General features: G+C 43.0%; 1 protein-coding gene across 2 annotated transcripts in view; it reads left to right on the top strand.

The window, feature by feature from the left end:
* RYK (receptor like tyrosine kinase) overlaps nt 1-14,253 on the top strand; it is a 96,816-nt gene that overhangs the window by 68,892 nt on the left and 13,671 nt on the right. For both annotated transcript variants that reach the window (XM_067538705.1, XM_067538704.1), the window contains exons 10-11: nt 10,355-10,424; nt 13,903-14,035. In XM_067538705.1, the coding sequence (XP_067394806.1) occupies nt 10,355-10,424; nt 13,903-14,035 (203 nt within the window). The remainder of the gene's footprint in view (nt 1-10,354; nt 10,425-13,902; nt 14,036-14,253) is intronic.

Below are 14,253 nucleotides of genomic sequence, written 5' to 3'. Positions count from 1 at the left end.
ACTTCATCGGGGCCATCCTGGATGCTACCCAGGCCAGAGACTTCCTCCCACAGCCTCGGTTCGAGGCGATGGCTGCGATAATTGCCCAACTACACAGGTGCCTCACAACAACAGCCAGGCACTGCCTGCAGCTGTTGAGGCACATGGCGACCTGCACGTATGTGGTGAGGCTGGCTCGCCTCAAACTCAGGCCTCTCCAGGCGTGGTTAGCCTCGGTGTATGCACCAGCCAGGCACCCCTTGAACAAGGTGGTCACAGTTCCCCCAAGGGTCTTGGCCTCCCTGAACTGGTGGAGGACTCCCGGGGAGGTGTTGAGAGGGGTTCCTTTCTGGGATGTGGCCCCATCGGTCACCCTGGTCACGGACGCTTCGGACGCGGGATCGGGGGGCCCCCATCAGCACTGACCTGAGCACCCAGGGGCTCTGTTCGGAGGAGGAGAAAAGCCTCCACATCAAACGTACAGGAGCTCAGGGAAGTCCAGTAGGCCTGCAAGGTGTTCCTCAGATTCCTGAGGGGCAGGATGGTTCAGGTCCTCATGGACAATACAGCGGCTATGTTCTACATGAACAGGCAGGGGGGAGTGCGCTCCTCTGCCCTTTGCCAGGAGGCCATTCAAATTTGGGACTTTGCGGTTGTAATGCTTGGTATTTTTATCTCGGTGGCGGGATGGAACAAACGGACAAAATGATTTTAGAAAGTGCTTGTTTATTACATGAGATAGCATAAGAAAGACGAGCGGGAGTCCTTTACCATACAGGAACAGGAGCTCCAGCACAAGTCTTAAAGTAAACAGTATAATGAAGATACAATCAATCACAAGGATATAAAGTAGCAACTTGCAGGTATGCATGGACATATTATACTAGAGGGAAGTGCCCCTGTTTATGCATTGTTGTTGTTATGAGCTGAGCAACAGCAGCAACAGCAACAATTAGTAAACAGTAAAGTGAACCATACAGCAAGGAGGAAACCTGCCAAGAGGATACCTACAGCAATATACTCCTGGGGGCCTATGGGTCTAGTAGAGAGAGATTTATCTAAGCGGGTAGAGGGGCGCTTACCAATGCAAGAATGAGGAGACCCATACTTCGTTCTGATAAGCGGGTGGCGTCCGGGGAACCGTCCTGACCGAGGCATCCGCTATGGCTTCCACGGAGTCTCGGAGCGTCTCAACTTGAGGAGGCTCCCGGGGGTCTGATATACCCTTCTTTCCTCCTCATCTTGCAGTGAGCCTTACCCAGTAATACATGACGTATATCTCAATCCCAGTAGGGATTGGGCCTTAACGCTTAGTTGCTATTAGTTTATTGGTAGTTAGTTAGGGGCTTTCTGGAATAAAGTGACATTAGTTGTTTACTTCAAAAAGAACCTAACCATAGCCTTACTTCCACTTAAAGTATTGCCAAACAGGAATTATTTAGCTTTTCAAGCATCAACAGGTGTGTGTGTTGTCATCTCGGGACTTTCCAGACCACCTGGCACTTCCTCCTTCGGCCCAAGGTCGGGCAGAGGGCAGTGTCTGGGTTCTGCTCCTGAGAGGCCTAACTCTTGCTTTACTTGCTGCAAAAGCTTTAGCAATGCTTTCAGGGCCTTGCTCTTGTCAAGCTATACTGATTTCGCGTCACAAAGTCTTGCGCACCCTAACAGCGGTGAGGCACAACTTTCATTTATCTGCCTCTCACCTCCTGGGGGGGTCAGGAACGACGAGGCAGACCGCCTCAGCCAGTTGTTTCTACCCCACCACGACTGGTCACTACACCCAGAGGTGATAACTTTTCGCAAGTCGGGTGTTCCCCAACTTGACCTGTTCGCGTCATCCTGGAACAGGAAGTGCCCGAGGTTTTGCTCGCTCCGGGGTCGCGAGCCAGGCTCCATCTCCAACACATTCCTCATAGACTGGGCAGGGACCTTCATGTATGCGTTTCCTCCATTCCGCTCCTGCCCAAGGTCCTCTTGAAAATCAAGAGGGACAAAGAGGACGTGATACTGATTGCCCCAGCCTGGCCAAGACAGCATTGGTTCAGTATGCTCCTGGACCTGTCGATCGCCCCGCCTGTGGAGCTCCTAAGGCGCTATGACCTGCTCTTCCGGGACCAGGGTAGCCTGCTGCACCTGAACCTGGACTCCCTTCACCTGACGGCCTGGAGGCTCTGTGGCTGACAGAGGGGGAGAGAGCCTGCTCGGCGCTGGTCCAACAGATTCTGCTGGGCAGCAGAAAACCTTCCACTCAGGTCATGTACCGGGCCAAGTGGAGACCGTTTACCAGTTGGGCGGAGTCCTGGGGCATCCCGCCGAGCTGCTTGCCTATATAGGCGATCCTGGAGTATCTGTGCCACCTGAAGCTCCAGGGTTTGGCACTGGCCTCCCTGAAAGTACACCTGGCAGCCATCTCAGCCTACCACCAGCTGCTGGAAGGGAGGTCCTTATTTTCCCACCCCATGTCAGTCAGGTTCCTCAAAGGGGTGGAGAGGCTGTACCCGCAGGTCTGTGACCTGGTGCCTCCCTGGGATTTAAACCTGGTCCTCGCCAGACTAACGGAGCCCCCCTTGGAGCCCATGGCTACATGCCCGTTGCTCGTCCTCTCTTGGAAGGTCGCCTTCCTGGTGGCCATTACCTCGGCTAAGAGGGTCTCCGAGATAAGAACTTTGACCTCGGAGCCCCCCTACACAGTCTTTTATAAAGACAAGGTGCGGTTGAGACCCCATACAGCCTTCCTTGCTAAGGTGGTCTCCCAGTTCCATTATAATCAGGATATCTTCCTCCCCATGTTTTTTCCAAGACCGCACTGGTTAGAGGAGGAGCAGAGATGGCACTTGCTGGACATGAGACGGGCCCTGGCCTACTACATAGAGAGGATGCAGCCGTTCCAGAAGTCGACACAGCTGTTCATGGCAGTGGTAGACCGGATGAAGGGCTCACCTGTCTCCACCCAGCGCATCTCCGCATGGATCACCGCCTGCATCAGGTGCTGTTACGAACAGGCAAAGGTATCGCTTCCAGGTGCTGTTTCAGCACACTCAACCAGAGCCCAGGCCTCGTCAGCAACCTTCCTGGGGAGAGTGCCCCTGCAGGATATCTGCAAAGCAGCTACCTGCTCGTCGGTGCACACCTTCACGTCCCACTACACCATCGTGCAGCAAGCAAGAGAGGATGTGGGCTTCGGCAGAGCTATGCTGATGAGAGAAGCTCATCGGTGACTCCTACCCACCTCCAAGGTATGGCTTTTTAATCACCTATTTTGGAATGGATATGAGCAATCACCTGAAGTAGAAAACAGGGTTACTTACCAGTAACTGTTGTTCTTCGAGATGTATTGCTCGTATCCATTCCACACCCATCTTCCATCCCCGCTGTCGGAGTCGGCAGAAAGAAGGGACTGAAGACCTGCGGGGTTGGCAGTGCCTCATATACCACGGCATGAGCGTGGTACTCCAGGGGGGCACCTAAGCTGACCCTACGGGTTCTGCTCAGGGGGAAAAAAGTTCCGGGAACCAGTGCACGGTGGCATGCACTCACCTATATTGGAATGGATATGAGCAACACATCTCGAAGAACAACAGTTACTGGTATGTAACCCTGTTTTTAGCACAAGATTCTGACACCATTGCTTTTGTACTTAACAGATGAAGCACAGGATTGTACAGATCACATAGTACACAACAAATACCCTAAACTCAGTGCCCCTCATTAGCTCACCCTTCCCTTGGAAGTCATCAGAGGGCCATCGGTGTTCAGGCAGGTACACAGGGTCCCATGCCTCCTCAGGCTGCTACACGTATTTTTTCTCCTTTGTCCTGGGCTGGAGAAAAATAGCTAAGGACCCCAGGCTGATCAGTCCCGCCCTTTTCATAACTTTCCAGTTTCTTCTTTCATCAGCCTTAAAAGGTGACTAGAAATCCCTACCAGTTCATCTCATTGCTAAGGCAACCAATCCCCTGAGAAACTAGTTCTTCTGGGTAGGCACTATTTCATTTTTATGGGAGAGCCCTTTAATCAGTGAAGCTCTTGTTATTTTTTCGCCGCTAGCCTTTGAAATTTCAGTATAACAACATGGAGGCAAGCAGACAATAGAAAAGACAACGGCCTGCACGTTCAAAATGGAGTTTGTGGCTTGGTAAAGACATATACATAATTCATGGTCTCATGCAGAATTTACATAAATTGTATGGACAGATTTCCTAAACCATCACATCATCAAATACTTGAAGTAGGATAAGGAATGCATAGTCCAGCCTGCATGAGGTGTTTGAGCTTCTCGGAAGAAACAGATCCTGAACTCTGACCTTGAATGTTAAGCAAATGAGGAAATTTTAAAATTTGTTTTAAAACGTAATGTATTTAACGTTCTCTAAGATGCTAGCTGATTAATATATAAACTTAACAGTTTTGTTACTAAAAAGCATTTCAGTTCATCTGAGATACTTGGCTCCTTCGAAAACTACCCTAACCTATCCTTCCTTTCACTCTCCTAGCCCTAAGTCCTCTTTGCACATGCATCAGTCCTTATCTTGCTTAAGGAGGTGGTTTTCCAAATTCCACAATGTGCCATTTACTTGTACCTGGTAGTTTAGAGAGATTTGGTGGTCGAATGTCTCCCCATCCTCTCCTCTGCAAAGTTCACTTTCACTTTCACAGGGTATCTCCGATGTAATAAACTTGAAAACCGCATCCCACTTTCTAGCAGACTTATTAGATGACTTACAGAATGTATATAATTAACTTTAGTGAGATCATTTGCAGTCTTTGAGGAAAACTTGGGCTTTGGATTTTGGAGCTGAAAATCCCCTTTGACTTGACAAGAATCATTTAGACTCCAAGCATGGTGGTAGTACGAAAACACACATTCCAGCTTAACCATAGTATTGATCCACATATAGAACAGAGACGAAATCTTGATCCAATTAGAAATAGCACTTTGTATTACATTGATTAAGCTTTATATTCAGTTTGTATTTAACCTTAAAATTTTACACACAGTGTATCGGTATGCAAGTCTGTTTTGTGTCTTGCAAAACTGCTTAATTTGTGGTGCTGCAAAGAAAAAGGGTAACACGTTTATGCTTAAAGCGTACAGCAACTCTGGTGCATGAAGTTTGGCAGATTAATTATCTGGATTTGTAAATTGAACAAAGGGGGCTGCCAGTGAATAGAATTTTTTTCCTCGGCTATCACAGTACTACAAGTTGGGCTGACATAGCGATCCTCAAGTGTGCTTTTGAATTCAATAGCTTGTCTTTTTAACCTCTTTGACTTTGGAATGCTAACAATCTTTAAATTCAAGTTTTAAAGTACAAACACCTGTTTATATATACTCCCTCATTCTTGGAAAGACAAATCCTAACAACTTGAATTTCTTTTGCTTTATGGCTGGGTGAGGAAGAGACTCCTGCATATCTTAAAGTGAAAGGTCCTAAACACATCTACCAACAGTGCCTAAAATGAACTGAACTTGATGCACTAGCACATTACTCAAGAAACTACTGACAGTATTTAAGTGGCATACAGAAAAGGATAAAGACAGCATAGAAACATCAGGTATTCATTCTTGGGAGTTGTGTTGACTTCTGTTCCATTAGGAACAAATTTATGTAACGAATTACTCACCATTAGCATAATTATTAATAGCAGGAATGTGCATAGTTCTAGGAATGTTTTTAGTCATACCTTGAAATGGAGATCTAGTGTGGTTCCAATACTGCGAATAGGGATTTATACTTAAATAAGCATACCTAGAAGAAACTATCACCATAGCAAGTCTTTGCCATAGTTCTTTCTTTGTGTTGAAGTCATTTGCTGTATTGTTTATAATGAGGTTCTATTGACCAGATTCTTAATCTTGGGTTTATGGTTCTACCATGAGACAGGTGGAACCTCCACTAACCCTGAAAGACACTATTAGCTGTGTCTTGTGCACTAGCTGACTGCAAGTGGGCCTTTATGAACATACCATTTCCTTTTTTTTACCTGACAGTTTTAGATTTAAGATCCCATTATTCATTGTTCTCTTGACAGTACTGTTGAAGTGCTGGGATTTTAGGTTATACCTCAACTTGAATGTCTCATTGTTTTCTTGGAGTTTCCTTTTGGGGCATGTAGATGGTTTTGCTGAGTTTTAGATGCATCATGCTAATGCATTCTGGAGATACATTGAGACTGTTCGTATAAGCTGTTTTGTCATGTATGTTTCTTTTATAGTCAACTGAGGTCAGTTATTCCAACGGATTTGGTCAGGGTCTGAAGTCTGTCATATTGCAGTATCTTACTGTTTTGGAGGCATTGCTTCAAGCCGTCTAAATGAATGAACCCGCTCACATCTCCTGAATCTTCCATCTGAGATTTTAAAAGGTCTCACCCGAAGTGCTTCAGATAACCTGCCACAGTAGACAGATAAGTTGCAGTTTTTTATCTGTGCATCATAGTTTGTAGTCCAGAAGATATTGGCACTGAGCCACTCAGTGAAGATCAACCTTGCTCTGCAGTTACCAGGATGGGCGTCCAGTCCCTCAGTGCAGGAAGCAGCATTGCTAGATAGCTCAGTGAGTGGCATCAATGTAGCACTGCACCATAACATCGAAGGAGAGAGTTTTATGTGAAAGAATGGACACACCATTAACTCTTAAAACCAAAATTATGACTACTATGATAGCACCCAAAACCTCTAGGCAGGTGTGAGGTCCATTGTGCTAGGTGCCAATACAGATGTAGTGAGAGAGAGGTGATAAGCCTGGAGCTATGTCTGGAAGCAGCAGGTTGTGCTTATGCTGCTCCACATTATAGGCTTTTATGCTCAATGGCTTGACACAAGAGGCATTGGGCTAAGATTTTCAAAAGCAAGTAGTGATCTTAGATATCTATCTTCAGTCAAGCTGGACACATAAATAGGTCTTTTTAAGAGGGTCCTCAGCACTTTCTGAAAAACAGGCCCCTTTAAGATGTCTCAAGTTGGACATCCAGAATTGGAGGCCACTTGAAATCTTGGTTTTGATCCCTGTTATTACTCAATTCTTGGCTGTTGAGATGCTGAACTGTTGTGGAATATTGGCATGGAGCTGTCTCTTGAAATAGGATCTGGGATGCTGTGACTTGGAGCTTTGTTTCCTTGTGGGAACTCTGACTACAAGTGCCAGGTTGCTTCCTGCCAAATGTTGTAAGAATATATACCCCATGCCAAAGGATGTAGGTGCTGAAGGAACTTCACTATAATTCTAGATCCTCAAGGGGCACAAATAGGCACTGTCAAAGTCAACTTATTAAATGAATGGCAAGACATTCAAAGCTGGACGGCAGTGGGAGCTTCTTGGGTGCTCAGAATTCTTGTAAATCAGGATGCTTGTTTTGGTTGCTAAATAAGGACTTAGGACCCTCATTGTATCACCATTTTTTAATGTCTTAGCTAGTGTAACTAATGAAAAATGGCTATTAAATGAATTATTACAACTGCAACAAGGCAATTGCATTATTTCTATCCATTTATCCTTTTGACTGATTCATTTTTTCAAAGAAACTTTGGAAGTAGTAGACCATATTTTTTTGAGCTACAACTGGTGTAAATCCAGAATAATTACATTGACTCTCATGTGGTTGTACTCTACATTGTCACTGGTGTAACTCAGAGCAGGATTTGGCTTTGTACTCCTATTGTTTGTCTTGAATGTGTTGCATTTATATAATTTTGTTTTCCTGCAGTAACAGGTTGACTTACAGAAAACAAGGAAATAATATTGATAAGAATACACAATACGGATGCTGGAACTGTTTCACGAGATAAGATTTGGATTTCCGTATATACTTGAATGGGAGTCAATCATCCTTTGGGTGCCCTACCACTAAAATATAATGCTCTTTCTGAGCTGAAAGGAAACAATGGAATATACTGTAGTTTTTTTCAGAGAGGCCATTGTTGGATTTCATGATGGAGAGAGGAAGGGCATTGACAAAGCATTATACTGTCTGCAACAGTATTACTGTGAAGAGATGGATGAATTCATTGTCATATTGGAGTTTTTTCAAAACAGGCTTAATTTGTTCTGTAGACTACACAGCTAATTTAAAGTACCTTCTGACCTGGAACACTAGGTTATTGCAAGATAACTTCTAATTAAAAAAAACCTAGTTGTTTGAGTGCAGGGTCGGTTCCTCTTTCTGTGAAGGTGTACAAGCAAGCTTGCAGGTTTTCAAATAAAACATAAAATTCAGTAAGCTCTTTCTTCACAGTGAGTTCTGAACTTATCTGTAGTGGGAGTAAAATAGGTAATTAAAATTGCCTATCCATTATTCTGAGATCTCATTTCCAGTGGCCTGTAACTTTTTGTAACTTACCTTGTGGTCTGGAATTTTCAAAGCCTAGTTTCTCCTGGAGGTTGCATTTTTCTGGGAAGTTTGAGCAAAAAGAGAGGTTCAACTGTTCATAAGAACAAATGTAACAGTAATCTCAGCCTGGTAAATGAGGGCTGTGGTGCTTGTGTATGTGTAACATAGTCTTAAAAACATTGAGGTTTCTCTCGTTTGGTGCACACAAGTCCATAGGAATTTTTGCATACTTCACTGCATATTTAAATAGCTCACCAAAAAGCTCATCATACCCTCATAACATGGGACTTAAAGCCTTACAAAACCAGGAAGTGCTCAATTAAGATCTAGCAATATGTATCCCTAAAAAGACTGTTGTTGCAAGAAAAAACACAAACTTCTAAATACTGTGAAATGCAGTTGAAGTGCATCTTCTCCCCCCAAGAATTCTTATTTCTGCCCCAGAGGAATGGTGGTAGGAAATGTGAACAAAATACCTTACTCTTCCCCATTTCCTCTGTGCCACCCTATTCAAGCAGTGCAGTGGGACCTTCATTGTGGCCTATGTACCAGCTTTGATGTGGGGAGTAATGGCTGCTGGTTAACAGAAATCACACTGAGCACACTAAGCTGCTTCAGGTCTTTGCTTCCAACAGCATAACCATAAATAGGGGCTAACGCTCCACTAGGGGAGTTTGTGCAGTTACTGTCCTGCAGGAAATGGTGCCAGGGAGGGAGATAGTGATATTTATCCCTGAAGAAGAACTCTGTGTAGCTCAAAATCTTTTATTTCACCAATAGCAGTTAATCCAATAAAAGATACTACCTCACTCACTTCTCTCTAATATCCTGGGACCAACACAGCTACGTTATTTATCCCTGTGATACTTGTCCTAAGCTCCTTCCCTTCTATTTCCCCTCACACGCGTGCACATGCATATATACCACCTATTTACCTACACATTCATTCACCAATTGACTCTACTCCCTCTTTCACTTAAGTGAATCAATTCTCACTGCTCCCTCCTAGCTCAAAACTTCTTCAAACACCTCAGTCCGCCAGCTCAGAAACACTCCCTCTTGCCTCACAGAAAATCTATTAACACTTCCTGCCAGGAAGCACTACAGGTGAGGGTTTGTAGTAATCAAATATAGGATTGCTATTAACACGAAATTGCCAGCCCATATTAAACCACTGGTTCACTATCCTTTATCAAAAGGTGTAATACCAGCCATTGCAGATCAAAGTGTGGCCCCTCATAATGGACATTAATAAAGTAACATGGCTTTATGGGAAACTCTTTGCTTATGCCAAGCAGTTGACATAGCTCTTGAGGTACATAGGCTTATGCGTTTTACATTTTTATCTAATATAGCTGAATATTAGACCTCTGTGAACAAGATGACATTTCTGAACCCTGTTGAGTTCGGACCCAATATCTTGTGGCAGTGAATTCCACAGGTTGACTCTGGCTATGTGAGAATGGAAAAGATTCTAGAACAACTAAGAAAGCTTCACTAAGGCATCATTTTCCCCAATGTGTTTGTGATCCTTGTTTTGTTTTGAAAGGTCTTTTTTTTTAAATTCGCAGAGGAAATGTATTAAACCATCCTTTTGAATTGGTCAGGGTTTTCCTTCTCTGTGATAAATGTGTATGTAGAGTTCTTGCCATAAGTGCTTGGGTTATTTTTTGCTAGTGGTGGTAAAGCATTACAAAAATAGCCACCAAAACTCATCTCTTACCTGATATTCAGTTAAAATTAGTAAGTCTAGTAATAAATCAAATAGATTCTTTAGTGGGCAGTTGAAGCATGAAAAAATATAGGATAGCCACAGCTAGCTACAAGTTCAAAATAAAGACATTTAATTCAGATAACTATTTTTGCATTCACTTTAGAAATATCTTGGGTCTGTCTGTTCACTTGGCTTATTTAAACTAGCTTGTTAAAAATCAGTTTTGGTCACTTGTGCATGTGCTTATTTAACCAGTTTTGTTTTAAAATAAAATTACACTAGTTTGTTTCCGGAATGAATCATGTTCATAGTTGCTTTGTTTTTCTTTAGATCAAGCCTCAGAAGTGCAAGTGACAATGATGTTGACAGAAAGCTGTAAACTCCGAGGCCTTCATCACAGGTGAGTACTACTGCTTTAAAGCCTGAATGAGAAGAAATTAAATTTATATCCAGGTGTATTGAAAATACCATGTAAGTGGGTTTTCAGTGCTAAAAATTTTAGAAACAAATTGCTTCTGAGCTTAAATGTACAAAACTTCATTAAAAAAATGTTTGGCATAGTTATAAAAAGCTGAAAAGACCCTTTAAGAATGAACCCTGTTGTAAAATTTTAACGGCAGATGTTCCACGGCCACTCTGCCTAAAGTAGAAGTATTTAGCATGCACATTTTAACACCTCAAAGTCCCGTGAGGTGCTGCAGGCATTTGTTAGGGTATGTCTTCATGATGGCAGCAAATTTGCTGCTGTCAGATCGATCTATCCAGATTGATTTGAACAGTCAGTGAAGACCCACTCAATCTATCCGGACATCGACGCATTAAAACCACCCCCTCCAGTGGCCTAGCACTGCGTCGATGGGAATGCATTTCCTGTCGGCGCAGCACAGGGCAGACCCCGTGTAGAAGAGGAGTTACGACGTTGACGGGAGTTATGCAAGCTACTCTGCGTAGCTTATGTAACTCCCGTCGAATGCCACCGAATTTCAAGGTAAGTGTAGACCAGAGCTTAGTTTATATTCTCTCTGGTTCAAGTTTGTTACATGTTCTTTCTTGCTGGTGCTGAGAAAGGCAGCACACATGCTGTCGGACTTGTATCCGATTCAAACCCTTGTTATCTTCCAATCGTAGCCAGTAAAATTGTGTTAAGTACTGCATGCACTCTTCACAGAGTCATCACAAAGTGCTACCAATCATTCCTGAACACCACTGTGGCATACCCAGGGTACAAGCCTGGCTGTCTGTGTCATCGTTGCCCTCGGGTGCCCTTCACACTGCTTTGCTACTGTAATCTCCAATCTGGACTGCTCACAAACAGCCTCCAGCATCCAAGTCACTCCAACTATGTCTGTGTGTGCGCCTCAGCCAGCCAGCCACATTTTCTCTTACCAGCCTTGATTATATTGCAGGGTGATCCCAACACACTCCCAGTCCGAGATTTTCCCCCCAGAAATATATGTCCTGTATTGCCTAGCCTGGATAGTGCAAGCTTATATGAAGTCCATCATTTTATTAATAGAAATGATATGCATGTGTCTTGTTTTGGAAACTCAGTTTGGGGTAACACTTCAATTCAAACATACTGGATTAGATGAAGCAATAAAACAAGTTTATTAACTAGAGAGAGAGAGTGATTTTAAGACAATACAAGTAAGGAGTCAAAGAAGTCGGAAATGGTTACAAGAAAAATCAAGATAAAACGCAGCTAATGCCTAACTTAACAAACTATATTAAATTCAAAGCAAACTTTTTCTCACCACGTACTCTCAACAGTCTTACTGGCCAAGTGTCCTAGGCCAACACCAGTTCTTCTGTTTAATGGCTGCTTCCTTTGTTGCTTTTTATGTAGTGAATCAATGGACAGAGAGAGAGGGAGGAGGAGGATGCTTTGAGGCGTCTGATCCTTCTTTTTATAGTCCTTCCCTTCCTTTGAGAAGCATTTCCAGCAAGAAGACAGGCATCTGTGTGGAGAGGAACTCTCCATGCTGTTTCTTTACTAAGATGCAGATTTGTTACCTCTGCCCCCTTCCTGCCAAAGAATGGCTGCTTAGTGCCCATCAGCCTTATTCACACCTGGTTGTGGCATCAGCTTGCCCTTTGTCTCTGAGGAACTGGCTTGGCCACTCCCCGGACAGCTCTGGAAAACATACTTAGAGGCCATCTCTACTCTACAAAATTAAATCAACCTGATTTACATCAGCATACAACTGCTGCAGTATTTGTCACTTATGCATGTCGACACTTCGCTTCTTGTGTTGGTGTTCTCACCAGGAGTGCTTGTTCCGATTATACAGTCAGTGTGGTCAGCCTTCGAGCAGTATTATGTTTTGCTAAAAAGGAAGCATCTTATGATGTAAGAATGCTATTAAATTAAGCATTCAATAGTGTGTGTGGTGTACATGAATTATCATGGTTTTGTGGTGTCAGTATTTAAGGGAGTTATATACATCATCCCAGGCAATCTTCAGATACTGGAGTTTGAGATGTCACTGAGGGCTTCATTTGGTCTCCAGAATCTTTATTACTGGCATGTGAGCAGGAAGGAACCCAGCCTGACCTTTAGATCCCGGTCTGATATGCACTGGCAATTGAGCAATCTTGTAGTGTGAAGGAGTTTGATATGGAAATCATTGAAACATAAATAAAATCCACAGTGCCTTTTTAAAAGTCACTTTTCGTAGCAGAATCCCACTTCAGTTAAAGTTCTCGTTTATGGCTTAAAAGAGAGATAGGACTAAAGGAAATAAACTATGCTTCCCAGGAAAATGCTCAAATGTATCAGTGTAAAAGTACATTTGTTAATATCGGTTTTTTTCTCCCCTCTGACCTCCCCCCCCCCCCCCTCTGATTTCTGTAACTAGATTGTAAATGTTTTGGGTTGGTGCTCTTACTGTGTATATATACAGTCCCTAGCAACCCTAGGCATAACTGTAATACAAGTACTGATGGTAGTGATGATCTGGGATGCTGACACAGATTTTAAAAAGAGGGCTTTGGAATTTGCATCAGAAATACTATATAAAGAAACTTACTAGTGCTGGTTGAGAATTTTATAAATGATTTTTCCATAGTAAATGCAATTTCCAAAAAATGTTTTCATTGAGGAAAACTGAAACAAAATATTATGTGGATAGTTTTGACCCAAATTAAAATTTTTGTTGAACAGAACTAAAACATTTTGTTTTGCGTCAGTTCAACATTAAACTGGATCTGCTGTTGTGCATGGTGCATCATAGGAGATTCAACCCAGCCCATGATGCGGCACAACCGCGTCAGCTCTCACGAGGCCCTGTAGCACCACAAGCACATGAGTTTAAAGTGAAGCTGACTCAGAATTAACTATTTTGATTTGGCACTTCCAACTCAAATGTTTTTCAGACTTCTGTTCCATGAAAATACTCCAGTGTTGACTTTTCTTCCTAAGGTCGGACAGATGTCAAAATATCCTTTTCCAGTGAAATAGAAATGCCAAATCTTTGCTCAATTCTATAAACTATGCTTGCTGTAATATAATGGAATCTGTAACATGTATAGGTACATTTTAAAGAGATTGATACATTTCCAAACTGAAGCTACATCCATTGTTTGTGTAAAGAATAATATTCAGTGGAAATGTGCAGTGGAATTTTATCTTTAATTAGCTTTGGATCATGCAAAAGTTCTTTTTCCTTGATGGAAAATTGCTTAGATGTTTGCCCACATTCCTAAACATGCAGCTCCAGGTTATTTGAAGGCCCTTGTACTTTGTTCCCTTACAATAGAAAAGGCAATTGATCATTTATTTCTACTTATCATTTATAGTGGGTTCTGATGTTTATCTATCTAGATGTCTTGCTAACTTCCCCTATCTAAAATTAGGAGTGTCTGCTCTCACCTTTCAGGAACCTGCTCCCTATCACCCATGTCTGTATAGAAGAGGGGGAGAAACCCATGGTGCTGCTGCCTTACATGAACTGGGGGAACCTTAAGCTGTTCCTGCGCCAGTGCAAGTTAGTAGAGGCCAACAATCCTCAGGTAAGAAACTTCTGATCTAAAACCTCAACATTGTAGTTGGTTTAGTTGTTTTCAGACTCTAACATCCAGCTGTGGAGACGGTCACAGTGATGACTTTTACATGATTGAATGAACTGGAAAGCCTACTACATAGTTGAAACTTAGAAGCAGCCGTCACAAGTATATATTTATTTTGTAGTTCACAGGAAAAAGTAATTTTTCAGTGCATTTATCACAGA

This window comes from Emydura macquarii, unplaced genomic scaffold (assembly GCF_026122565.2).
Source record: "Emydura macquarii macquarii isolate MOO-44397 ecotype Brisbane River unplaced genomic scaffold, CSIRO-AGI_Emac_v2 contig_499, whole genome shotgun sequence".
NCBI lineage: Eukaryota > Metazoa > Chordata > Testudines > Chelidae > Emydura > Emydura macquarii.
Note: the sequence above shows the minus strand (reverse complement) of the source record. Positions and strands in the feature narration are given on the sequence as shown.